Raw genomic sequence first — 27,961 nt, forward strand, 5'->3', positions numbered from 1 at the left:
AGTGGTGGTCTCTGCCTGGCTTTGGCGCAAGCCTTAGCCAACCAGAGATCCCATTTCTAACAGGAGGCAACATACCTTGCCTAGTATAAAGCATGTGCAGCTGTGCCTCCTTTAATAGGGTGAGGCGGGTAAGAAAGAAGAAAATGTGACTGACGCATGTTGAAGGCTAGTAGTTTCAAGAACAAGGGATGCCCAAGGATCACTAGGGACCAAAGCTAATGAGTAATTAAAGTAACAATGGTCCCTAAGCATTATATTTGTTAAAACAATACTAGTGGAAAAGGATAATGTTACTTACCCAGTAAACCTCTGTTCTTAGCATGTAGAGCTGTAGATTCACATGCTTAGCGTACTCCTGCCATTTAGTGTTGGGTCCACATGTTTGCAAGTTATTTTTCTTTGAAGAAGTCTTTCCACTCACGAGGTAAGGGGACTCCTCCTTTCAGTGATAGTAAGCATTGGGCAACGGCACGGTTTTCCCGCTTAGGGTGAGAATGGAGTTAGTAAGTGTAGAATAGAGATGACCATGCGTATGTATGGAAACTGAGAAACTGCAACAACTACAGGAGACCAGGGAAGCGGGTGGGCGCATGTGAATCTACAGCTCTACATGCCAAGAACAGATGCTTACTGGATAAGTAACATTATCCGTTCGAGGCATGTGAGATGTAGATCACATGCTTTGCATAGACTATATAGCAGTATACTCCCAAAGCTGTGGCTAACCTGTAGTTGTTGCAGTTGTCTGAAACTGTGTTTTAAGTACTGCTTGGCCTACATTAGCTTGTTGCCTAGCCAACACATCTACACAATGGTGTTTGGTGAATGTGTGCAGAGTAGACCATGTTGCTGCCTTACAGATGTCAGATAGGGGAATATTCCCTAAGAAGGCCATAGTAGCCCCTATTTTGCGAGTGGAATGCGCCCAAGGGGGTATTTGCAAAGTTATTTTTGCTTTCTGATAACATGTCTGGATACATTTTACGATCCATCTTGCAATGCCTAATTTAGATATGGGATTGCCTTTGTGTGGTGGAGAAAAAGCAACAAAAAGTTGCTTTGTTTTGTGAAATTCTTGTGTTCTTTCAATGTAATTTAGTGGAGCTCTTGTTACATCAAGGGTGTGTATAACTTGTTCTGCAACAGAATCAGGTTGAGGAAAGTACACTGGTAACTCAACTGACTGATTGATTTGAAAGGCAGAAAATACTTTAGGGAGAAATTTTGGATTGGTGCTAAGAACCACTTTGTCTCTATGAAGCTGAAAGAAAGGCTTATGTATAGTTAATGCCTGGAGTTCACCAACTCTCCTCAGTGAAGTTATTGTGATGAGGAAAGCAACCTTCTATGAGAAGAATTGTAATTGGCACCTATGCATTGGTTCGAATGGTGGACCCATTAGCCTTGAAAGAACTATGTTTAGGAGTAGGAAAGTGGGATTCTGTTGCAGTAACTGCCCCCCCCACACTTTTTGCCAGACTACTGACGTACTTTCACTTGAGGTGCCCTCAGTCCCTGCCAATCAGGTTCCCAGGGACTCTGTTCTTTCCCCAAAACTAACCCAGTTGGCATCTCTGGCCACAGGTCAGCCCCTGGTAAATGGTGCTTCAGGTACCCAGGGCACTGTGACCAGGGAAGATCTCCAACGCTGCAAACACTTATTGTGCCACCCTTAGAGGCCCTGTATCGCTACACACAAACTGCCTTTGCAGGCTGCGTGTTTTGGTGCAGAACAAAGTGAAGAGTCAACATGGCACACATCCCTGTGTGCCATGCCTACAACCCACTGCCCTGGCATAGATCAGTCACCCCTCTAGTTGGGTACCCTATTCCAGTGGTGAGGATGCAGGTGCATGAGACCTGTGCCCCTACAGTGTCTAAGTCCATTCTTAGACATTGTAAGTGCAGTGTTGCCATTAAGAGTATATGGTTCTGGGAGCTTTTCATTACGAACTCCACAGCACCATAATGGCTGCACTGAAAAGTGAGAAGTTTGGTATTAAACTTCTCAGCACATTAAACCCACACTGATGCCAGTGTGAGATTTAATGAAAAATGCACACAGAGGGCATCTTAGAGATGCCCCTGAAAAGAGACCTGCCTATGGTGGGTTCCCTGACTGGTACACACCGGCCTGCCACCACAAGACATATTTCTGGACCCCGAGGGAGGGAGCCTTCGCTCCCTGACCCTGGAAACAAAGCCTTTCCTGGGCGGAGGTGTTCACACCGCCCCAGGCCAGGAAGAGCCATCTGTGGCAGGGGAGCTTCAAAGGCTTGGCAGCCTTTGTAATGCAACCCCCAGACTTTCCTGCTATCAGGAGCAGGTACCCTTCCTGTCTCCCCTCCTTTTAGGTGGGAAGACAGGCGGGAAAAACTTGCCAGCCCAGAAGGTGTGCCCACCTCTGCCAACTCCACCCCTCAAGTGGGGGAGGCAAGGTGAAGCCCCCTCTTCAGTGCCCGCCATCTTGCAGATGGAAGGCACTCCCCAATCAGAAATAGGGATTGTTCTCACTCCCCCACGTGGGGTGAGCACACTAAGGGTGTAGTCACCCTAAGGTCAGTAGCCTATTGGCTACTGACCTCGAGACCCTTAAAATGCCCCCTAAATACAGTATTTAGGGGGCAGCCCTGAACCAAGAAAATAGACCAGAAGAAACTTCAAAAAAAGAAGAAGAAAAACCGAACAGCCGTGCAGAAGCTAACAAAAGGAAGACGCCCACTGACTTGGCCCCAGCCCTACCAGCCTGTCTCCACCTCGAACCTGCTCCTGCGAAATCCTGGTGTGTCCTGGAGCCAGCAACCTAGAAAACCCCGGAGGACCTGCCTGCCTTCAACCACAAAGACTGCCTCCCGTGAACACCAAATTTGTTCATCTGCAACCTCTGGCTCTGGCGAATCCGCACCACTCTGCACCCGCCGTCCACGGCCCGAGCGGGCAAACACCACGAGGAGGTTCCCCCGGCGCTTCTAACCCGAGATCCGGCAACCCCCGACCTGCCTCAAAGCTTCAGCTGACGCCTGCAGCCTAAATCCGGAAGGTACCCCCAACCGCGACCAGGAGCTGGTAAGAAGATCCAACCCCAAAAGGCCCCCCTGCACCAGACGCCCCATGGCCTTGGGTAGCCAAACCGACGGTGCCTAACCAACCCCTAACTTCCCAACGTACCTCTCAAAGTGGTGGTCACACCCAGAAGACCTTAGTCCCCAAACCTGCAGTGCCTTTGCAAACCAGAGGTTCCCCACTGCAAACAACAGGGCACCCAACGTCGAAACAGCAAATACTGTAAGTCAAAACAAAGTGCATATACCATTTCAATCCATACTGTATTTCAGTTGTATATTTACTGCAAAGTACTTATCACTTACCTGTGCCAGGCTTGCTTGGTCCTAGGAAATAAAATAACTAAAAGAATATTTTTTATACAAAAACAATTGGTCTGAAATTCAGTCTTTGAGTGTGTGAATTCATTTGCGGAGTGTGTACAACAAATGCTTAACACTGTCCTCTGATACTGCCTTACTGCACGACCACACTACCACAAATAGAGAGTGGGGTGCTTTCTAACTTTACCTCTGCCTACCTTAGGGGTTCCACTGCACTCTGTGCACACTATACCTCACTTTGGTATAGTATATACAGAGCCAGCTTCCTACATTAGGTTCCACACTGGTGCAGGTGGAACTCTTGGTGGTATCAACCTTTTTAATCCTTCCATAAAGGCTTTAATCACTGGTACTCTGAATAGAGATAAGTGTTGTCTGTTTGTAAGTATGCAGCTACTGCTGATAGATGTAAGTGAATGGATGATCAAGCTAGTCCAGACTGCTGTATATTTAACGGGTAACAGATGATGTTCTGTACAGAAGCATCAAGAGGATTGATATTTTTACTGTTAAAATAGATAACAAGTCACTTCCATTTTGCTGCATAACATGCTCTAATAGTAGGCTTTCTAGCTTCTTTTAGGATATTCATACTGCTGGTAAGTGTAAATAATCAAACTCTATGACCTTGCTGCTATTGAGTGCTTGGGCTGACACTGAGTGAGAAGAGACAGAATACTGTGAACTCTGGCTGCAATGGGAGAGGCTACAGCTTTTTGAGTGTCTATGGTGGCTCCCAAATAAGTCTGTGTGTTTGAAGGCTGCAGATGGGACTTCAGCAAATCCTAGTTGGTGCAGTAAGTAAATTGTGGCTTGAGTTTGTTAGAGACACTTTTGGTAAGTGCTGGCTTTGATGAGCCAGTCGTCCAGATAGGGGAAGACGTGGATATGCTGTCTTCTCAGAAGAGCTGTGACTACTGCCAGGCATTTGGTAAACACTCTGGGAGCAGTGGTGACTCCAAACAGTAGTACTTTGAATTGGCAATGTTGACCCGCTTTCACAAATCTGAGATATTTGCAATGAGCGGGGTGAATTGGAATGTGATAATATGCGTCTTTTAAGTCTAGAGTAGACATAAAGTCACTTTGTTGTAAAAGTGGGAGCACTTGTTGAAGTGTCACCATGTGGAGATTTTCTGACAGTATGTAGAGGTTCAGTTCTCTGAGGTCCAAAATAGGTCTTAACGAGCTGTCCTTTTTGGGAATTAGGAAATACAGGGAGTGAACGCCTGACCCTTGATACTGTAATGGTACCAGCTCTATGGCTCCTTTTAGCAAGATAGATTGGGCTTACTGTTTGAAAAGGTACAAATGTTCTGGTGACAGTTTGTGAGAACAAGGTGGAATGTTTGGAGGATTGGTGGTAAGCTCCAAGCAAGAACCATGTTGGATAATTCCTAACACTCATTTGTCTGTTTTTATAGATTGCCAAATGGAGAGGAATTGTAGAAGAAGTCCTCCGACAGGTGTTGGTTGATCAGAGGGAAGGGTAGGGATGTAATTCACTCCTTGTTAGAGGAAGGGGAGTTATGGGGTGTGGAACCCTTTCCTTTACCCTTGCCGCTGTTTCCTCTATATCCTCGTCTGAAGAAACCTCTTGTGGAGGAAGTTGGATTGTTGCCTTTATAGGAGGAAACATTGGTGTCTGAGGACGTGTTCTTAGACGCTCCACGATTCGGAGCCCCAGTTAGAAGGGGACTATAGAGCACCCATAGACTTAGCTATTTCAGTGTCTTTTTTCATTTTTTTTAATTCCTGATCAACTCCGGGTCCGAAAAGATAGCCTTTATCAAACGGGGTGTTTAAAATTAATTGCTGGACTTTAAGTTTGAAACCGGAAATCCTTAACCAGGCGTGTCTCTTGAGTAACACACTAGTGTTAATCTCTCGAGCTGCAGTGTTGGTCTAAGGCACATATAGTAGAGGAATTGGAGAAGAGCTTTCTTTCTTGTACTAAATTGTGTGCTTTAGCTTTGTGCTCATCTGGGAGATATTGGAGCAATTTGCTCCATTTCGTCCTAGTGCACTCTATCATACCTGGCTAAGAGGGCCTGGATGTTGGCGATGCGCCAATGATTAGCCGCCTGGGCAGCTATTCGTTTGCCAGAGGCGGAAGGATCTGCACGCCTCGCAGTCTTGTTCGTTGTACTCTGGAGATGAGCACAAGTTGCACACTTTGTGCGAGTCGGTGCGCGGATATTTTGCCTGGCACCGAGGGCAGAATTTGAATGGAGTGTGTCCCATCAACTGTGAGGTGGACCAACGCGGTTAGGCCTGATGGCCTTCCATGAGTTTTCCGATCGAAATTGAAATTTTCTTTGACTGATACGATATGCGGAAAAGTGGGATACGCGTATAAAACAATACAGACGCGGGTATAGTGGACTGCGCACCGAGGAGAACACAAAGAATGGTTTTGTAACGGAGCGCAGCAATTCATGCCCGAAACCGATGGCGGAAAAAAAACTATCTAACAATGCAGTCGATGCACATGTGCACTATCACCGTAAGGAGGAATCACCTTACCTTGTGCCTGGAGAGACTTCTTCGAAGAAAAATAACTTGCAAACATCCGGACCCAACACTAGATGGCAGGAGTATGCAAAGCATGTGATCTACAGTTCACATGCCTTGAACATAATAATTCCTATGAATTGTAACAATGACTATATAGTCATTAAAACAATTCATGGGAATTATTATTTTTCCACCAGGATTGTTTTACAAATATTTCATGCTTAGGTAGGCTGAAGGAGAACAAACTTTTCGGAAGAAAGGATAAGAGTGTGCAAAACCACCTTCGCTGGGTAGAAAACAGTAAATGAGGACTGGAAAAACAGGGCCTGCAACTTACTAAGCCCAAAGGTTAACATATTTACCAACATCTACAGTTTTGAGCGCCAGAAGGCCACTAGAATCAGTTCAATGGTGATGCTATGAGAAAAGTCAACACTATGTGCAAGTCGCACTTCAGAACAAAAAACGCATGACAAAGAAATACAACATACCTTTCAAGAACCTTACAATTAAAGGTAATCTGAATAAGGAAGACTGGTCAAGAACTTATAAAAATGTAAAGGGCAGCCAAATATTCTTTAATTGTGGAGACTGCTAAGCCGTCCAGGGAAAGGAAAAACACGTAGTACAGAACTGCAGCTATGGGAGCCTCAAAGGGGTTTAAACTTGTGTACTTGCAATAAAAAACAAACTGAACCCAGTAGCCCACACAGACCATCTTCGTAGCTGGCGTGAGCAGGTAGGAGGACATTCGCTACCTCTGCTGGCAAACAGAAAATCTCTAAAACACACTGCTCAAACTTCCGGTGGGTAGAAAAACAAGTTACTTAACTTCAGTAATACCTTATCCAGTAGACACTGTCTGGCTGCATTACCTTAGAATATTCCCCAGGCGTCAGACAGGATCAGGAAATTTTTCAAGAGCAGTAACCCTGTGCGCCAGTAGATGGCGTCGTCCGGCTCTGTGTGGACGTCGTTTGCGCCGGAAGGGACGTATAGGCACTACCCCTGCGAGTTGCCATCAGTAACATTTTAAGACTTTCCACGCCAGAAGTGCAGAGCCACGAATTACGCTGACCACTGGTGTGGAAAACTAGGGCCCTGAAAGGGAAGTACCCTATCCCTAGAAATCCATTCACAGAGCGGGGAGGATGAGTGGGTCGGCAAGGAATCTGCAGCTAGATAGAGTCTCTACCAGATAAGGCGTTACCAAAGCTAAGTAACTTGTTCATCTGATAGAGACTTATAGATGCGTATTCCTTACCTTAGAATAGATACCCAAGCAATACCTTCTCAGAGCTGGGTCTGCAGACCATTTTCACAAGAAGAAGATCAGTAGGACCGAACAGGCAAAATCCCCATCTCTACGGATCTGACCACCCAGACAGTAATGTTTGGTGAAGGTATTCGATGAGGCCCACGTTGCTGACTGGCAGGTATCCAGGACCGGGTGTCCACGTGCAAAAGAAGTAGTTGCAGCTTTAGCTCTGGTGGAATGAACAAGCAAACCCTCAGGGGGTTGCTTTTTGGCCAATGCATAGCAGATTTTGATGCAAAGAACGATCCTTTGGACGATGGTAGGCTTCTGCATGGTCCGTACGTTGCTCCAGAATACCCCACAAAGAGTTGGTTGCCCACCAGGAACTCTTTTGTACAGTCAAGGTAGAACAACATCACTCTTTTTGGGTCCAGATGGTGTCGTCGCTCCTCTTCCTTAGAGGGGCGAGGCAGAGCATCAAAAGTAGGCAGAGTGATGGTTTGGCCTACGAGAAATGAGTGACAACTTTTGAAGAAAGGAAGCTCTTGTATGAAGCACCAGTTTATCTGGCTAGATGTTGACATAAGGAGGCTTGGATAACAAGGCCTAAAGCTTATTGCCACCAGGAAAGACATCTTGAAGGTAACAAGCCTGCGTGGACAATTGTGCAGAGGCTCAAAGGGAGCACACATGAGGAAGGTGAGGAAGAGATTGAGATACCACTGGGGCGTTCACGAAAAGAGTGGGAGGGAATATATGTTGCAAACCTTTAAAAAAGCTATGTACAATAGGTTATTGGAAATGGGAAGGTTGGTCAGGCAACCAAAGATAAGCAGAAATCACAGAGAGATAACCCTAAACAGAAGCACCTGAGAAAAGGGGGCGAAAAGGGGGCAGAAAGGGGATCAATGTATCTTTCTCAACACCATCTTTGTTCGCCATAAGTTGGCAGGGTATGCTCAGACGTGAGTCCCTTGCTCACTTTGCAACTGGATTCAAGCAAGCCTGGCTGAAGACGGCTGAAATGCCAGAAACCGGTCCTAGGAAGCTTGTTTCCGGTCCAGGGAAGACATGGCTTGGCAGTTCGGGCTGGACTGTTCCCATGAGGCACACGGTCAGACTGATTTGCATATGGCCATGTCTGAACTGGGGTGGCAGAGTGGGCTAAAGAACGGTGATGGATTAAACCCAGATCAGTTGACTGGGGGTGAGTGCTTGCAATATTCAACACTCCGTCCATCATTTCCTTTGGTTTTTGCTTTGTTCGCCATAAGTTGGCAGGGTATGCTCAGACGTGAGTCCCTTGCTCACTTTGCCACTGGATTCAAGCAAGCCTGGCTGAAGACGGCTGAAATGCCTGAAACCGGTCCTAGGAAGCTTGTTTCCGGTCCAGGGAAGACATGGCTTGGCAGTTCGGACTGGACTGTTCCCATGAGGCACAGGGTCAGACTGATTTGCATATGGCCATGTAGGAACTGGGGTGGCAGAGTGGGCTAAAGAACGGTGATGGATTAAACCCAGATCAGTTGACTGGGGGTGAGTGCTTGCAATGTTCAACACTCCGTCCATCATTTCCTTTGGTTTTTTCTTTCTCAACACCATGCCATAAATTTAGCCCAACAGCAGGCGTAAACCGTCTCAGTAGAGGGACGCCAGGCAGCCAAAATAATATTACAGACTTCGGGCAGAAGGTCGAAGGCTCTCTACTGTCAACGCTCAATCTCCACACAAAAAGGCAGAGCACTGACAAGTTTGGGTGGAGAACCTTTCACTGCTGCTGTGACAGAAAATCCTCCTGAAGGGGCAGCCTGATTGGAGAACCAATGACCATGCTCAACAGCTTGGGATACCAGACTATCCATGCCCAGTCCAGAGCCACAAGGAAGCCTTGGGCCCGGTCGTTCCTGATCTTTTTGACAAATCTGGGCAGAAGTAGTATGGATAGAAAGGTGTACAGGATGCCCGAACTCCACTCGAGATGAAAAGCGTCTCCGAACGAGAGCCGCCTTGGAAACTCCAGCACACAGAACTGCTTACATTGCGTATTCTTGTCAGTGGCTAACAGATATAACCACGGCTTTCCCTACTGCTGAGAACTTGCACCTCACCTCCAGATGGAGACGCCATTTGTGATCCACTAGGCACCTTCGGTTGAGTTTGTCCACTCTGGAGTTCCGAGAACCCGCCATATGCTGAAAGCCAGGGATAAGGCCTGCTGTTCACATCACGTCCACAGATGTAGGTCCTCTTGACAAAGGGTCCACAACCCCGCCCCGCCCTGCTTGTTGCAGTACCACAGGACGGTGGTGTTATCCATGAACACTTGCACTATCCTTTCCTGGATGGAATGTAGAACGGCTTCCAATGCTAATTAGATCACAAGGAGCTTCAACAGGTTGATGTGGAGTCTGGATTCTGTCGGAGACCAGAGTATTCTGATCTCCACCTCTCCTAGATGGCCGCCCATCCCAGGAGTGATGCATCTATCACAACTGTCAGATCTGGGAGAGGGGTCTGCAACTGACCCAATCACAGTTTGTTAACCATCACTGCAGGCCCTTGCCGTTCCTTCCGAGATCTGGACCATGCCGGAGAGATTCCCCTGATGCTGTGCCAACTGGGAAGACTGGTACCCCTGATCTCCGCAGATGATCTGCAACCACCGCCATCACCTTGGTGAACAACCGAGGGGATCTGGTGAGGCCAAAAGGGAGCACATCAAACGAAAAATTCTCGTTGCACACCGTGAACCACAGGTAACCCCTGAGGGCAGGCAGGGCGGGAATGTGAAAGTAGGCGTCCTGCTAGTCCAACGCTACCATCTAGTCTTCCGGGTCCAAGGCAGACAGAACCTGAACCAAACTCAGCATCTTGAATTTCTCCTTTCCTGCTTCTTGAGGAAGAAATTGAGAGAGCGTAGGTCGAGGATAGGATGAAGGACTCCGTCATTCTAAGAGACTAGAATGCAGCAGGAATAGCAACCACAACCTACTTCTGGTGCCGGCTCACTCTCTATGGCTCCTTTGGCAAAAAGAGTCATCACTTCCTGTCAGAGAAAAGACAGGTAGTCCTTCATCCATCTGTCGTAAGTGGGTGGCTTGGAGGGAGGGGTGGTCTTGAAGCGGCGCGAGTAGCTCCTTCGGAAAATCTGTAAAGCCCACCTGTCCAATGTTATGGACTGCTATCGAAGCAGGTGATGATAAACCCTGCTCTGCCTATGATTATCAGTGATCAAAAAATCAAAGGAGGAAGTGAAGAGGAAAAAGGTAGAATCGTCCTCCTCTTGATACTGTTATCCAACATAGGGATTCTACCATGTATTATGTGAATATATATGCACCCATGTGTGTGCTGCTATTTTTGTTTTTATTTGAAGTGTTTAGTCATACGTGAAAAATGGTGCAAAAGGATCAGAGCTCCTTCTCTCAATTTGTGGGAAGGACAATGTTTCAAAAATTGTAACATATCCCTCACACATTGAAACCTGATTCAGTGTCATGCTTCATCATTGGGGTCTTCCCGCCCCTCTACGGGACGGGGCGTGCTACGACTTACGTAGACGCAGGAGCACTTTATTCAGTGATTGATGAGTATGTGTAGTGCGTGGGATCGTGAAAAGAAAATGTGAGATGGTTAAAAATTCTCTGGCTAGTGGAACGAAAATACTTTATTGTCTTCCCTGGCTGAGAATAGTAAAAGTGGGGAGGTTTAGATGGTGTACTATAATGAGTCACCTCCTACAAGGTCGACATGTTTCAGAAGTCATCCCCTTGGCTTTCTTCCTCGGGACCAAAAAATTATCCCGGTTACACCTCAATGGGTGATAGAATAAATGTACATATGCCTGATAGTCACAAACAATGTCCTTTGTTCCCTGTTATGGGAGTAGAAAAATATACCACTTGTATATCTTAAGAACTTTAGAATTTAATCGTTATCGCTCCATGAGCTCACACGAGCGGTGTAGGGCGCCTTCAAATAGACAATGCTGGAAGGAGCGCGATTACCAAAGGAAGTACCTTCTCGTGGCTCGTCGTCGTCGATTACATTCTAAAGTTCTTAAGATATACAAGTGGTATATTGGAGCGGGCCCTGAACCAGGAGGTGTACTCAGTGAACCATGTGGTGGGAAAGCACAGGGTGCAGAACAGAGGGTGTTTCCTGTTCTGAGTCATTTCCTATAGGTCTGTGCATGCACATGTCAAAAGATCATGTCCTTCACATCGGGTAGAGCTCCCATTTGTAATCCTCCAGAGACAGGCATTTGCCTTCGTATTCAGCGTGCCAAAGGTTCTGTCTATGACAACTCCCATTAATTTCAACTGCTGAGCTGAGGTGAAATGGGACATTTGCTGGTTCATGGAGAAGCCAAAGCGATGAAGTAGGGTTGGGGTGCGGTCCAAATAGCTTAAAATTAGTGTGGGAACGTAACCTTCACTCGACAATCACTTAAGTATGGAAAAACAAGGAGTACGAATCTCCTGAGGGAGGCTGCCACCACAGCTAACACTTTGGTGAAGACTTGTGGAGTGGTCGTAAGGCCAAAGGGTAGAACAGGAAAGTGATAGTGTTGAAACTCCACTATGAAGCAAAGATAACACGTGTGAGATGGTAGAATTTGCAGATCAAAATGTGTTCTGGAGATCCAGAGACACAATCAAATACTACAGATCCAGGGCCAAGAAGAGCTAAATCAGAGACATTTTTAACTTGTGTAGATAAACATAAGAGTGTTGGGTATAGAATAGGTTTGAAACCACTGTCCATGTTTTGGGCACTAAGATGTACAGAGAATAAAGTTCCATGTATCCCCAACTCCAAGGCACTACTTCTATTGTCACTTTGTGAATCAGGGTGAGAATTTTAACCTCCAAGATTTAGGTAGGTGCTGGGGTAAACTTTGTTGAAGACGTGGAGCGGACAGAAAGGAAAGGGTTTAACCCTTGCTAACAAACTTGAGTATCCAGTGACCTTTTTTAATGAACTCTCAATTGGCCAGAAACCTGAGTACCCAGTAATTTGGTGGACTCTTAATTTGCCAGAAAATGAAAGCTCCTACCAACTACTGAAAGGTGATGAGGGAGGAAGAATCAATGCAGTTTTTAAGTGGCAGAGCCAGCAGAAGAGAGGGGGAATGGACTAGCTACTGCTATTGTTTCTGTCCCTTACAGCCACCTCTCAAAAGGAGGTGTAGATTTGTTGGTAGGTGTGGACTGCTGTGTTATGAATCGATATGTACCCCAATATAGGCCTGGGTAGTCTCCCAACCTTGCACCTATATTTACCCCGCCATTGTACCACATAACGGTTTTGGTGTGGACCTTATACCTAGTTAGGTGCTTCATAAATGTCATGTGGTTTTCTCCGAAACTAGCCTAAATTATTATGCATGAGGATTCTCAGAATCACAGCTGGATTGCCATCTTCTGCATAATAACTGTGTATAAGGTTCATCACTATCATCATCCTCGGCCGATATGACACAGCAAGGTAGAACCCCGAGGGTACCTTTTGAATATCTAAACACCATATCTTTGCAGGCAAGAGAGGAGAAAAAGACCACCATGCTGACACACTGACGCAAGACGCTGAGGTTCCTGCATGCAGACACTCAAGCACGCAGTGCTCTGACATCCCTCGCGAGGTGTCCATCTCGAGACCAAGACGGGGTCCTTCGTTCTCTTACATTAGGTAATGGGGTATGTTTTATCCTAGGGGGATTCTTGGCTATACACCTACATACATGCTAGATACATCTAGTTAGGGTTAACATCGTAGGAGTACGCATTGCTATTGTCATGTATCTATACACCTGCACATATCCATTGTTTTTGCACTATGGTAGAATTCTACCATCTATGTACTCTATAGGTCCTTATAACCGTTTATATCTGTTTCTGTCTTATGGTTGTTGCAGCACATGTATTTTACACTAGAATGACGCTGGTTCAATAAATGCTTATTGAAAACGTCCCTATTGTTTATTATGTGTATCTCTCCGAGACAAAGTGAGCACGAGTGACTGAGCGAAAAGTATTGTACTGTTTCCACGATCTCTGAGGGGTCATGGTTATGTTCGATAGTTGCCAGAAACTATTTGCTCCTTGGTAAGAGGGGTTCATAATGGCACTGTAAGCTAGCTAGGATTCAGGTGAACATATCCGGTGGGGGTGTCTGGAATCAGTCTGGACCCCAATCCCACTGTTTATGTTGTCTAAACGTGAAGATCCTATGTAGATTGATAGGAACTACACGACAGCTGGAAAGGTTGACTTTGCAGGCAGGGCTGACTTCTGCAAAATGATAATATCGCTGGTGAATATACTGGGCCAGGGAGATCAAGCCTAGAGAGCGTGCTTTAGCACAAATATTTTCAAACCACTCTATGTAGGATTCATCTTCCTTTCGCTGTTGAAGAACAAGTTTATTATCGCAGATTGTACATCCCCATATGGAATGCATCCAGCCTTGTCTGCGGAGAACTGACGTAGCCATAGAAAGATCCATCATTCAAGAATATACTTAGAGGAGTCCAGAGTGTTATTCAATAGTTCAGAACATACTTTTTATTCATTTGATTTGGAAGCTAAACACTGCCAATTTTGCCACTTCCAACAAGGTGTGGAAGTACCGTCCAGGGAGGAATGTGGCAATCACAGGGCCAAACGGGCCAGGGTGAAGACTTTTCTCTCCAACAAGTTCAGCTATTTGGACTCCAGGTCTGGTGGTGCAGCGAGGAAAGTTTTGGCGTTAAGTTTAGCAACAAATGCTCAAACCACCAAACTTTCTGGAAAAGGATGCACTGAACTTCTAATCAGACGGGGCCTACTACGCCAAGAGATTTGCCTAGGATGGGAACAGTCAGGCCTGAAATGTTTTTCTCCAAGGAGGCAAACCCTGACTCCAGCATTGCCTTGGTAATATGCAGAAAAACATCAGAGGCAGTTAAAGATGGCTGAAAGATATCTGTGAGGATGTTGGATTTAGGCTCTACAGATGTCAAGGGCAACCCAAGCTCCTCCGCTGCTTTATGAATGGATTTAAACTGATAGACTTGTTTTAAAGAAAGGCCTGAAGGATACAAAATTGCACTTCTGAAAACATATCAAGTGTACTAGCATTTTAAAAGTCTAAACAGAGCTCAACATCTGTGTGATAAGGAGAGCAGAAACGGTCAGCCTAAGATCACATTCCTTTGTGCACCTAATAACCCGGTTAGGGATATGAAGTGCCTCCAAACATGACCCAAAGAGCTGTTCCACTCTTGTAAATCTCTAAGCCATTGGAAAAGGCTCAGCAGGAGCCTTGTGCTCAAGGGAAGCCTTCAAAATTTCTCTGGCTACTACATTATCTCTGCAGTGTCAAAGGACTGCAGCAGCACCAGGGATGACGTAAGAACCTACATCAAGGACAAAGGGAATGCACTTTCGCAGGTGGTGGCTTTCTAGGAATAGGTGCGGAGGCTGAAACCTATGTTAGTGTATAGTTTGAGCTGCAGAATCTGGCCCACTTCTAGGAGCTACATGAGAGGGATGAGGGGGCACTTCTGAAGATGTCTAACATGCTTGTCAATAAGACTTGACCTGAGGCAGACCAGCAGATGAATTTGGAAATTCCATTTTAAACTTCTTAACAAGTGGGGTCAACTCCAAAAAGGACGCAGAAGAGACTGGCATCCTGGAATGGCTACACAAATCTGGTATTTCATGTGTTTTTTGTTTGTGGGAGGACCTCTCGGGGAGGGGAGAATAGCTTCATGCAAAGAGAGTTACTTGAAGGTGGGAAAGCAACCATTAAAGGGTGCCTTTACCGGCCCAGCCATAAGCACTTCGGCTTCCCACTTTCTCATGGCCTTTGGGCGCATGGAGTTGCAGGAATAACAGGCGGAAGGATCGTAGTGAGACCCCCAGATAGTACAAACAAATGTAATGGGAATTAAAGGTATCATTTTTTGATATTGCCGATATGGTTTACAAGGGAGGTGACATGTCAACAAATATGTTGTCACAGTAGTCAGGAAATTCAGCAAAAATCGAATAAGAGCTTAGGATCTGCATTGGTAAGGCTCATAAAGGCATGAATTGACACCAGCGTGACAGGTGGTGCCATACATAAGCAGATGTCATCACATCTTGGGCAGGCAGAGCCACAAATCTGGTTGCATGGTGTCACCTATAGGCAGTACACTTGGTATCAGATGGTGGAAGCACATGCTAATGATAAAGTTTTCCAGCTGCTGTCTGGCACCTGAGGATAGGAATTTGCAGGAAGAAGTATCCATAAGAGCCCACCAAATTCAACTATTTTTTAACATGCTCCTAGGACGTGGAACCCAATTTACCTTGCTCTCACAACATTCTATAAATCCCACTATTTCTACATCATCATATTTTATTGTGACTTGCCATACTATTTGTACATTCATTACTATGGACTGACTAGCACATCACTGCTCTCATGACTATGGGTCTGCTTTAGAATCACCCATATGGAAAAGCACACATAACCTTTCCCCATTTGCCTCCTTTGAATCCATAATAGGACATCATTCCTTTCAAAGCAGACAGCTGTGTAACTGTTTTAACAAATTTTAAGTTGCATGCTTCTTAAACCCTAAATGCCTGTGCCCCTATGCGTATGACATACTGTTGGAAATGTGCTCTTTCGGCAGGATCACCACTGATATTTGCTTTCTGTAGCTGAACAGTTGGCACTTTTCCCTTTTCAACCAGTGGTAAAGTGTGTGTGCTCCTTCCTTTAAACGTGGACAAATTTGGCATCCACATGATTGGCACATCTGATTTACTTTTATAACCCTAGCAGATGGTACGACCTATACCAAGGGCCTGTAAACTAAATGGTACCAGTGGGCTGCAGCACCTATTGTGCGACCCACCAAAGTAGCACCCAAAAGCATTTCTCAGTCTGCAATTGCAGCCTGCACTGCAGTTCTGAATTGTCATTTGGACCTGGCAAAGAGAACCTTTTGCTAAGCCTAAACCTTTCTTTTTAATATTTATATGTCAACGCTAAGGAAGGCCCGAAAGGCTCACAGGGCAGGGTGCATGGTAGTTAAAAAGTAGGACATGTAGATTCCACTTTTTACATGTCCTGGCAGCTAAAAACCTCCAAAGTTGTCTTTCACTGTTGCATTGCTGGCTTCCCATAGATTAACACTGGTTTACCTTATTACACTAAGTGCTAAATTCAGTTTAGGAACAGCTGGGAAAATACTTTGTCCTCTCATTTTATTTGCAATGTAGAATTCTATTTAATGGTAAAGTCGGATTTTAAATTACTATTTTGGAGATGCCACTTTTAGAACGTTGGTATTTTTCTGCCTAAACAAATGTGCCTTTCTGCCAGTGGCCAAGGACTCCTGTTTGTTGATGGCTTCCCCATTGGGAAATGTGTATTGGAACCAGAAAGTGGAAAAAGGACTTTGGTGTTGAGGGGAGTGTCTCTTCCTGATATGATGGCTGGTGAGAGGCTGTGTCTCTACCCTGACTGCACTACCGAGTAGTCTGGGGGCTGCAACCAGTCTTTCCTGACTTTAGACTTTAGACAAAGGGGGTGTAACCCACCTGCAGGATGGCACTGGGCATAAAAGTGGCATCTCCAGAACCTGAAACCAAAACACTTCTGGACTTGAGATGTTTCAGGAGGACTGTTCTGCTGTCTGAAGAAATAAAATTGGACCTGCTCGCCTTAAGCCCAAGACCCCAGACAGGACTTAAAGTGTCAGTTGGCTGACCTGTTGTTTGCGGATAAATTAATGTTTTTCCACAGATCTCTTATGTCAGGATTTTCACACTGAATGGTGCCAGGGATTCCATTCACCATCTTCAAATATCCCACCAAGTGTTCTCAGCAAGATACACTTTCTTTCATAGTTTGAAATTCTAGGCACCTCTGCAGTATTTTATACTACAGAATCCACGCTGCTTCCAAAGACATCTTCCCAGTGTTCACAGCAGCAGAAGAACCGCTGCTTTCCAACTAAACCTCTGTGATACATCCCATCAGTGGTGCCTGATAAAGATTCCATACAAAATCTAAAGTGCCCATCTTGCTAACTGCAGAAGTTTCCATGTACCAACATCTTCCACAGAAAATTAGCACCCTCTATGGAACGCTGAAAATATCTAGACCAATTAGAAGGTGCAGCATGTGCACATTAACTATGGTTTTTCTGAATGCATTACGTTCACGAGACCAAGGGTACAGACCCTTGCCTAATACAACAAAACGTCACTCCAGATAAGATATCAATACTTACTTGTGACTTAAATTCTACAGCGTGGGTATCTTTTACAGATTGATGTGCTTGAATAATTACCAAACGAGCTGGCAATCCTCTGCATTCTAAACAGCAATTAACAGTATTAACATATCCACAGTGAGACCAATAGTGTTTGTTTAGAAGCACATTCATCTAATTTAAAACTGTCCACACTTCCGCCAAGGAGGTGAATGTGCAGAATACCCTCTTCTCCAAGAGGCCCCGATAGCTCAGATTTCTAGCCCACTCCAGGTGGAAAGGAGTCCTAGGAAGGGCGCCGACCTTTCCGAGTGTTTTACCACATCAAACCATTTTGCTTTTGCCTCGCCTGGGCAACTTGGACAAGACTCAAGCTTCAGCTGCATCTTACATTGAATTGTTTGTGAAATATTCCCTGAGCCAGGTAAGATGTACTGCCTCACTATGACATAAGCTCATCTCGAAGAGGAAGTCTCTCTTCAAGGTGCGGCCAGTGGAAGATGAACCATCCCTACAGTGCCTCTATGATGTGTATTCCCCCCAAGCCGCCCTAGCTACACCACTGCATCAAAGGTGGAAAATGTACCATTGCAGCAGGGCATTGAAATAATACCTATCGCAAACAATCCAGTGAGATTTAGAAAAATATATAGATTTTTTTAGTGAAAGAGATGGGGAAGACTAAAAGCAGAAGAACGGTGAAAGTCACAGCCTGGGTCTCACCTGACTTAATGAATTAGTTACCTACCTTCTCTAACGACTTATCTGGTAGAGACAATATCTAGCCGCAGATTACTTACCTTTGAATTTCCTAAGGCATAAGACTGGATCCAGAAGATTGTTCAGGAGCGGTACACCTGCGTGCTGGTAGGTAGCATTGGACAGCTCTGCATGGTGTAGCCGCCGGAAATGACATCTGCATCACCTATATAGGCACCACCTAGGCGTACCGACATCGGTTACTTTTCAAAACGTTCCATGTCAGAAGCGCGGAACCATGAAGGGCACTGATACTGGTATGCCCAAACTAGGGCCCTGAAGGCAATCATCCCTAACCCTAGAAATCTGTCCGCAGAGCGGGGAGCATGGGTGGGCCTGTAAGGAATCTGCGGTTAGATATTGTCTCTACCAGATAAGGCGTTATTGAAGGTAAGTAAAATGTTCATCTGATAGAGACATCTAGCAACATATTCCCTACCTTTAAATAGATACCCAAGCAATACCATCCCCAGTGGTGGGTCTGTGGACAAATTCAGACTAAGAAATCCTGCAGGACCAAACAGGCAAAGTGCTTGTATCTGCAGACCTGACTGCCCAGGCAGTAATGCTGGGTAAACATGTGCAGGGATGCCAACGTTACTGCCTGACAGATGTCCAGGGCCGGCATTCCACAGGTTAACGCAGCAGTCACAGCCTTAGCTCTGGTGTAATGAGCTCATAAGCCTATAGGTGGCTGCCTCTTGGCCAGTGCATAGCAGATTTTAATGCAGAGAACAACACATGGAGAGATGGCCTTTCTGGACTGCCTGACCTTTCTTGGCACCCACATACCCCAAGAAAAGTTGGTTGTCCACCCGGCTCTCTCATGTGTAGTCAATGCAGAAAGAAAAAAGCTCATTTTGGATCCAGACGGTGGAGTCACTCCTCTTCTTTAGAGGGGTGTGGGGGAGCATAGAAAGTAGACATGGTGACAAATTGGCCCACATGAAATGGTGTAACCACTTTTGGCGGAAGAGAGGCCCTAGTACGAAGCACCAGTTTGTCAGGGAAAACTGAAAGGAAATGAGGCATGGGTGATAAAGCCTGGCGCTCACTCACCCTCCTGGCCACAAGAAAGGCGGTTTAGATGATGAGCAGCCTGATGGAACAATTGTGTAAGAGCTCTAAGGGAGCACACATCAGAAATTTAAGAACCAAATTAAGGTCCCGCTGAGTTATAATGAAAGAGGAAGAAGGGAACATATGTGTAAGACTTTTGAGAAATGTATTTACCATGGGAGATTTAAAGGAGAAGGGCTAATCAGGCAGCCGCAAGAAGGCAGACGAGGCATAAAGATACCCTTTTAGAGTGCCCAGAGCAGAGCCCCGCTGTGCACGGGTCGAATTAAAAAGTAAGCTCATCAGAAATGGAGGCAGAAAGAGGGTCAATAGACTTTTCTGTACTAAATGATAAAAACTTCTTCCATTGACAGGTGTATACCGTCTTGGTGGATAGACACACCTAGCTGCTAGAATAACACTGCAGACTTAGGGAGGAAGGTTGAAAGCTATCAACTGCTGCCGCTCAATCTTCACGCAAGAAGGTGAAGAGTTGACAGGCTCAGGTGAAGGACCCTTCCTTGCTGCTGTAACCGAAGATCCTCCTGAAGGAGCAGCCTAATCGGGAAATTGATGCTCATGTTCAGAAGGTCGGGATACCACTCTCTGTGCCCAGTCTAGAGCAACCAGGATGACCTGAGCCTGGTCGTTTCTGATCTCCTTGAGAACTCTGGGCAGAAGTGGTATGGGCAGAAAGGCGTACAGAAGGCCTTTACTCCACACAAGCGAAAGCCACCTTCGAAACTCCAACGTGCAAAACTGTTGACATTGCGCGCTCTCTGCAGAGGCAAAGAGATCTAACCAAGGCTCTCCCCACTGTTGATAGAGACCTTCCGCTACCTCCGGGTGGAGACTCCATTCGTGATCCACTAGGCATTGACAGCTGAGTTCATCCGCCCTCATGTTCAGGGAACCTGCCAGGTCGTTGAATCACCAGGGAAATGCCCTGTTGGTCCAGCCATGTTAAGAGAGGCAGGGCTTCTTGACAAAGGGTCCACGTACCCACCAGCCCTGTTTGTTGCAGTACCACATGGTGGTGGTGTAGTCCGTGAACATGTGTACTAGACTTCCCTTGATGGAGGGTAGAAAGGCTTTTAATGCCAGTCGGATCGCTCGGAGCTCCAACAAGTTGATGTGGAGTCCAGATTCTGCAGGAGACCAGACTCCACTGATCTCCACCTCTCCCAGGCCAAGGTGGCTGCCAGCTCCCAGAAGGGATGCACCAATCACTACTGTGAGACCTGATGGTGAAGAAAGAGGGGACGGCCACTGACAACTGCAGTTCGTTGACTACCACTGCAGGTCCGTTGCAGTTCCCTCCGAGATCTGCCCATGTTTGAGACATTCCCCTGATGTTGTGCCCACTGGAATTTCAGGTCCCACTGCAGAGCCCACATAGCCATCTAGCACGTATCACTAGAAGGAGGCCAAGAGTCCCAGCAGCCTCAGAGTCAGTCTCACCGAAATACAGGATAGGGGCTGAAACATCAGAATCAAAGCATGAATATCCTGGACTCGCCGCTCAGGAGGATAAGCCCGAAACTGCACTGTATCCAGAACAACTTAGATGAAAGGGAGAGTCTGAGAATAAGTCAGGTGTGACATCGACATGTTGATAGTTAATCGCAGCGAATGCAGAAAGTCCACCGTAGCCTGGAAGTGGGAGATGACAACCGCTGGTCAGCCTGCCTTAAGCAGCCAGTCATCGAGATTGGGGAAGACTGGTACCGCAAATCTGCACGATTGAGCTGCGACCACCGCCTTCACCTTGATGAACACCGAGGGGTGCTAGTACGGCCAAAAGGGAGCATGGTGAACTGAAAATGCTTGTGGCCTACCATAATCCAAAGGTAACGCCGATGGGCAGGCTGGAAAGGAATGGGAAATTAGGTATACTGCAAGACCAACGCCACCAGCCAGTCTCCTGGGTCCAGGCCAGAGAAGACCAGAGCCAATGTGAGCATCCTGAATTTCTCCTATTTGAGGAAGTGGTTGAGTGCTCGGAGATCTAGATTTTCGGACCCAGAAAGTAACGGGAATAGCAACCACAAGCTACTTCTGGCACAAAAACACTCTCTATGGCTCCCTTGGACAAGAGAGCTAGCTATGACTTCCTCCAGGCCAGTCACAAGATGGAGGCATGGAGCAAGGGGTAGTCTCTAAGGGGATTGGAGGTTGGTCCAATGTTAAGGAGTGTCAGTGGAGGAGGTGATGGCAGATCCTGCCAGCAACTGTATGCTCATGAATTAAAAGGGCAAGATTAGGAAGGTTTGAAGTCTGCAGCTCCCAGGGGGGTGGTGGCTGGACCAGACACCTGGCTACTCGAAATACAAGGCCAGCAGGAACTGCACCTTCATCCACGCAGTGGCTAGGAAGCTTACGTGGCATAGTGGCTGGAATAAGGTTGGTGTGGATGAAAGCCTCTTCGGTGGCCACAAAATGAGCAAAAGGTAGACAGGGGACGTGTGGCAGCCAAGAGGCCCAAGGACTTGGCCGTAGCATGCGAGTCGCTAAAGCGATCCAGCGCCAAGCCTGCCTTGTCTCAGGAGAGAAGGGTGCCACTGAAGGTCATGTCAAAGAGGGTAGCCTGGACATCCCATGAAAAGCCAGATGTTCTCAGCCAGCCGTGGCGTCTAAGGGCCACCGTCGACAAAACTGTCCTCCCCAGCGAGCCAGTCGTGTCCAAGCCACAGCATATAATGAACTTCGCTGCGTTTCTCCCATCGGTAACTGCTTGAGAGAGAATGGCTCGGGCCTCCTTCAGGACTTGTGGCAGCACTTGCGCAACCATGTCCCATAGCGTGAGGGAATAGCAACCAAATAAGCAAGCAGTGTTCACTGACCACAACGCAGAGCTGGCAGAAGAAAACATTTTCTTGCCCAAGCTTTCTAGCCTCACGGATTCCCATAGGATGTAGAGGCTTGGACCACCATGTTCTCCGGGGTAAGGTGTAGGGTCCTCAGGGGCGGGGTGGCGGTCAATCTTTCTGTTCACAGGAGCCATGTGCTGGGTTTGGGCCAGGTCCCCAGAAAGACGTTGGTGAAGGCTTTGTTGAACAGGAGTAGGGGTGCAGAGGAAGACACTCCTGGTTGCAACACCTTCGTTAAGATGTTAGTCTTGAATGCCATCAAGGGCAACTGAAGGTTGAAGACCTCAGGCGCCCTCCACACCACCATCGCATATGTAGTTTCCTCCTCCATAGTCACGGTAGAGGGGGAGAGCATGCTGGTATCTGGAGACGTATTCAGTCCGCTGGCATCACCCAGTTCCTTACACCAGTCCAAATCCTGTTGAAATTGGTATTCTAAAGGGTCCAGTGACCCCTCACATTTCTCTCCAAGGCCTATCCCTTCAGTCGCCTCAGACTTAGGACGAGTGGGTCCCATTGGCGCCAGAATCGACATTGGTCGACACGGCTATGTGTCATCGGGGATCAGAATGGGGCTGACGCCACCGATGTCGGCAGGGAGCTTTGGGCCGGTGCAGTACACAATGGTATGACCGACACCAGTCCACATCCATGATCGGATTCATGAGAGCCAGTTGGAGCAGGGGCTAGAGCTGCCAGGGAGGAACCAGATGGGGCCCCCTCAGACTCTGTGGGGTCCAAAGGCACGCCGGAGGGGTCGGGCCGATCAAATATCAGACACATGGCCCTCATAGAATTCTTCAATTTGAGTGGGGTCACTTTGGCTCCCGGAAAACTAGGGAGGCTCAGAGTCGACCTAGATGCAGGCTCCAAGGAACCAGGCCTTGAATGCCAATATTACTTTGTCGCGTATGCCGACAGATGCGGAGAAGTGAAAGCACACTTGGACGTCTTGTGTTTTTGTGCCTCTTGTTCCGACGATTTAGTGTGGAATGAAGAGGACTTCTGACTCCTGGAACGATCCCGAAACCTTCCTCTCGAGTGGGACAGTGAGTATCTCAGAGGCACCTGCCAGGCCGCTAGCAGCTTGAGGGACCACTCCATCAAAGCCTTCAGTGCCATGGTCTGGCAGTCAGAGCACAACTTGGAGTTGTATTCGCGCGTCAAATACCACAAATGCATGAGCTGTAGGTCCATCACGATACATCGCGCTGACAGTGCCCACAGGGTTCAAAACCTGTCTTTCGCAATGACATCCTCGACACACCTCAAAAAAGAAGGAAAATGTGTCGCTAAAAAATCCTGTCAAAAACAGACAGAGGGAATCTCTTCTCGGATCAGCGCTGGCTGACGCAGAAAGAAAAGAACTGACGTCAGCGTGGCGAGGTTGTGCTTTTATAGGTGACGCGGATGACATGAAGCCACGTGGAGCCGACAGACTACACCTACCGGCACGCAGGGGTACTGCTCACGACAAATCTTCCAGATGCAGTCTGGGGTAAATCACAGGTAAGAAATTTGTGGCTAGATGTCTCTATCAGTCATTGAGTACAGAACTCCAACATGGAGATCACCAATTATTCAGAGTTTGGTAAATATTGCAAGCAGAGGTTTACAGCAAAGGACAGTGTGCCATAATTAGGCAGGTGTTGACTCACGCAGTGCAGCGACTGCATGCTCACACCACCTTCCGTCTAAAGCAAGTCTATTGGCACCACTCATCACTTCCAATTAACGCATCATGTCACTCAAGTTAGGACATTTTAGGGATGGGATGCTGCAGAGGTATGGGGCAGGTGTGAGATGAGGGGAGTACATACTACTTAGCAAGAAAAAGCTGCTGCACTGTCTGAAAGGATGAAGCACACCAAAACAAACCATAATACCTTCTGACATGAAACAAACAGTAGGGACAGCCTGAGTCTTTAAAAGTGGTTATAGATTATTTTAAAGACGGGAACTGGCCTACGCACACCATTGAAAGAAAATGAACAAAATGCAAGTGGTATTACTTTGATCACAGAAGCAATTAAAAACATTCATTTTTATAGTATTTAATTGTCAGTGCTATCAAATCACAGAAAGATATTGCAGAATATGACCACGAGGTTCAACACAAGAGCTGGGAGTTTTAAGCATACTAATGATGGGATGCACCCAAGGGGACAGCTCCAGAAGGTGTTGGGTGGCAGATTAGAAAATAAAACATTACGGTGGATGGCATGAAGTCCTCTAGGACACCACACTTAATGGGTTTCATAAGACAGATTTCTTGGCTACCACCTCTCACTGTCTCCTGCATGATAAGAAAGCCACATCAATCTCAGAACAATCACTGCCAAAATTGACAGCCAACCCGGAACAGACTCTACACCCCAAGATATCAAGTGCCAAGGATATGTCTAGAAAAATGAATATGCTTGTTCTCGCTGTTCCTGAGCCACAAGGCAACAGTTCCTAATAGAATTGGCTTCAGGGCAATCTGATCACAACCTAGAATGGTAGCGATCCAATACAGAATGGACTGAAAGACGATTCTGTAAACATTTACCATTGGATAGTAAATTAATATATGAAATAAGTAAATACTGTCTGGGGTCAAAGTTGCACAGCCCTTAAGATAAGCAGCAAGGCACAAATCCTTGGATTTCCCAAACTGATTGGTTTTCCATGATCCGAAGGCAGAGGACATGCATCAGTGGAAACTGGTACAGGAATACAGTTCACTTTCATGCATGAGTGGTATTTGTTATTAGACAATCAGTAGTTGAATACAGTGTCTCATCTTCGGGCACTGCTAGGCAGGTTGTCAAAAATCAGGAGAGGGGAATTCATTCATCGAGATGGCATCTGTGTAATAGTCATGGATGATTTTTGTTTTAACGTGCAGCCACAATGACTTTTGTAAAATTTTGACTTAGGAAATACTTTTGGTTGACTATCCTGCTGAAACGTTTTACATTGGTTAGAAGTCTATCAAAGGTAGCAAGCACATCCCAGATTTATTTCCCATTGCATAAAGGTTTAGCTTACAAGAAAGAATTAAACAAAACAATTCTAGCCTACGTTTGCTAGATACGAGGTCAATGCACGTTGCAAGGGCAGATCTTTAAACCCAAAATTCAACAGAGAGTGTAAACAATGAGGCTGCATAGATTTGTTCAGTTCTCACCAATCAATCAACCCATCATCACATTCCAGCCTCTCTAACAAGATATTTTGCCCCATGAAATAACATCAAGAAGATCAAAAACTGCTGGCTTCCCGTCCTCCTAATTGAACATTCTCAATGCCAACCCATAAGCTCCCAAACACTACATTTTTGTACAATCCTCTGCTAGCACCCCCTTCAGTAAAATTCCAGACATTCATACCAGCTGCCTTGACCTCACCTTCTATAGTCTGCTTACATCATATCTTGAATTGCAACATACATAACCTCTTTATCACACCTTCATGTAGCACTTCCTACCAGGAACAGCCCTTCAGCAGCCAGTCTTTCTACTCTCCACTCAGCGCCCCGTCCCTCAGTCCTGGAGCTGGCAGTGCTCAATATATCACTCCATGCGACAAGTCAGACTGCTGTGACGGCCTTGCCTAATGACTTCACTGTGCCTCTACATTGTGCATGACCTTGTTTCCTCCTTAATGGCCGACTCCAGCATTTAACCCTGACAGCAAGCGATATAACTTACCTTAATTGTACCCTGGCTGTTAGCAGCTATCAGAACATTGGATTCCTGAAAGAAAAACAAAATAGGACAAAGTTAAAAGATTGCAGTACAAAGTGGGAGGCTGGAACAGGGGTAAAGTAGACAATGAGATAGGCAGCTAACAGTATGCTGTCAGAGTGGCAGGACAATAGCATTTACACGAAGCATTGGAGAAAGTACCTCATTTCTTAGTCGTCATTGCAGCTATTCTGACATAGCCGTATCCCCGCAGTGTTTTTTCTCCTCCACTGGTTTTTTAATCACATGAGCACTTTCTATCAAAGCAACAATCCCAGTGACTCTGGAAAACTGTCACCCCCCTCCCCCACACACACTGCATAGGACCGGCAGCTATAATGTGGACTGGTAGCACCACTCATTGGCTGCTGCTGAAGCTCTGTGTGAGAGGAGTGTTAGGTATAGTAATGACAACGTCCATGCTACCTTCAGTGTTGGCCCTGCTACCCATAAGTTCTGCTCCAGATCCTAAAGTTGCTCTCAGCTCCCACCAGTCTGCCATCCCATTTTAGTCCCGCCCACTTAACACCTCAAATTCGCAACCACTTAGGGCTTTTAGCGAGTACCACTCAAGCCCATCAGAGGTCGTCTGTTGGATGCCAACCTTCCTGGCCGCTAGACCCAACCATTTAAATCGAGCTCCGCTCTGTAGTTGCAATAAAATAACAAATTACCTTCTGTAATGCTCTTTCTGGTGAATACAATTACTGCAGATTCAGCATCTTAGAATATCCCTATGGCACCAGACTGGATCTAGAGAATGCTCAGGTTTGCGGCTAGGTGGCGTTGTGTGCCTCTGTGAAGGTTCCATACTGCTTCGAAACTGACAGAGTGGAACAGTGTATAAGAACCACCTCTACGTGCTGATGTCAATTTCTTATATTTTCTGTTTCAGCGCCTTCAAAAGGGTATAATGAACAACTGTTGGTGAACAATGTGCTGATTACTAACTTTGGACCTTTTTGCATGATGAAAGAAAAGTACACAGAATGGGGAGGTTGAAAAAAAGTGAGGAATCTCCGGTTAGAGTATCCACCAGAAAGAGTATTACTGAAGGTAATTTGTCTCCTGATGACTACTTATAATAGCAGATCCCTCATGTTAGAATAGACTCAAGTGCAGTACTTCCCCACGGTAGAAATCTGTGGAGTGGGCTCAGAACAAAAAGTCTTGCTGAAATGAGCAAGCAAATTGTCATTCCCACTGGACCTGGCTGTCAATGCAGTAGTACTTCGTGAACTTATGCAGAGACACCCATGTCACAACCTGGAAGATATCAAAAAGAGACACTCCTCATGCCGATGCAGTGGTAGTGACCTCAGCCCTGGTGAAATAGGTTCTCAGACCTTCCAGGATTCTGCTTTTTGGCCAGTGTTTAGCAAATCTTAATACAGAGGAGTATCCACCTCAACATAGTCCATTTCTGCATTGCCTTTCCTTTCTTTGCCCAAGAGAACCCACAAATGGCTGAATGTCCACCCGATGGTCTTTGGTATGATCGATGCAAAAGCTTAAAGCTCTTTTGGAATCCAACTGATGGAGTCTCTCCTCCACTTTTGAGCAGTCAGGAGGGCAAAGAACATCAGGAGATTAATGGTTTACCCAATGTGATTAGGAGTTACGACATTTGGCAAGAGTCTTCGCAGTGGTTTGTCTGGAAAAAAGGGCTGTGTAGGGCGGCTTCACGGAAATAGAGCATGGAGCTCCTTCGTGTGACAAGCTGAAGTGATCCCAATAAGGAATATGGTTTAGAATGTCTTTAGGCGCAATGAATATCTGTTCATCGGTTCGAAGGGGGTATATGCATGAGGATCATCAGGACCAAATTAAGATCCCGGGTCCCTTCACTAACAGTTTAGGAGGAAACAAATATGTCAAACTTAATAAACTGCATCACAACAGATGATTGAAACATAGATGTCTGGTCTGGCAAATGCAAAAGGTTGGAAGGGCTGACAACCTTTAAAGGTTCCCACTACTAGACTTTGCTGGAGCAAATATAAAACAAACAAAATAACATTTGACAATTTGGCTTGTAGGGTTCTGTATTGCAGAGTCCTCACCAGGACACAAATCTGTCCCAGTGCTTATGTAAATAGATTTTGTAGAGGGATGCTTGA

At 46.2% G+C, this 27,961-nt stretch overlaps 1 protein-coding gene across 2 annotated transcripts in view; it reads right to left on the reverse strand.

Annotated features, from left to right (window-relative positions):
- Positions 1-27,961, reverse strand: part of COP1 (COP1 E3 ubiquitin ligase) — a 689,508-nt gene that overhangs the window by 4,025 nt on the left and 657,522 nt on the right. For both annotated transcript variants that reach the window (XM_085601600.1, XM_085601601.1), the window contains exon 19: positions 25,806-25,850. In XM_085601600.1, coding sequence (XP_085457726.1) covers positions 25,806-25,850 — 45 coding nt within the window. The remainder of the gene's footprint in view (positions 1-25,805; positions 25,851-27,961) is intronic.

This window comes from Triturus cristatus, chromosome 4_2 (genome assembly GCF_964204655.1).
Source record: "Triturus cristatus chromosome 4_2, aTriCri1.1, whole genome shotgun sequence".
NCBI classification, from domain to species: domain Eukaryota; kingdom Metazoa; phylum Chordata; class Amphibia; order Caudata; family Salamandridae; genus Triturus; species Triturus cristatus.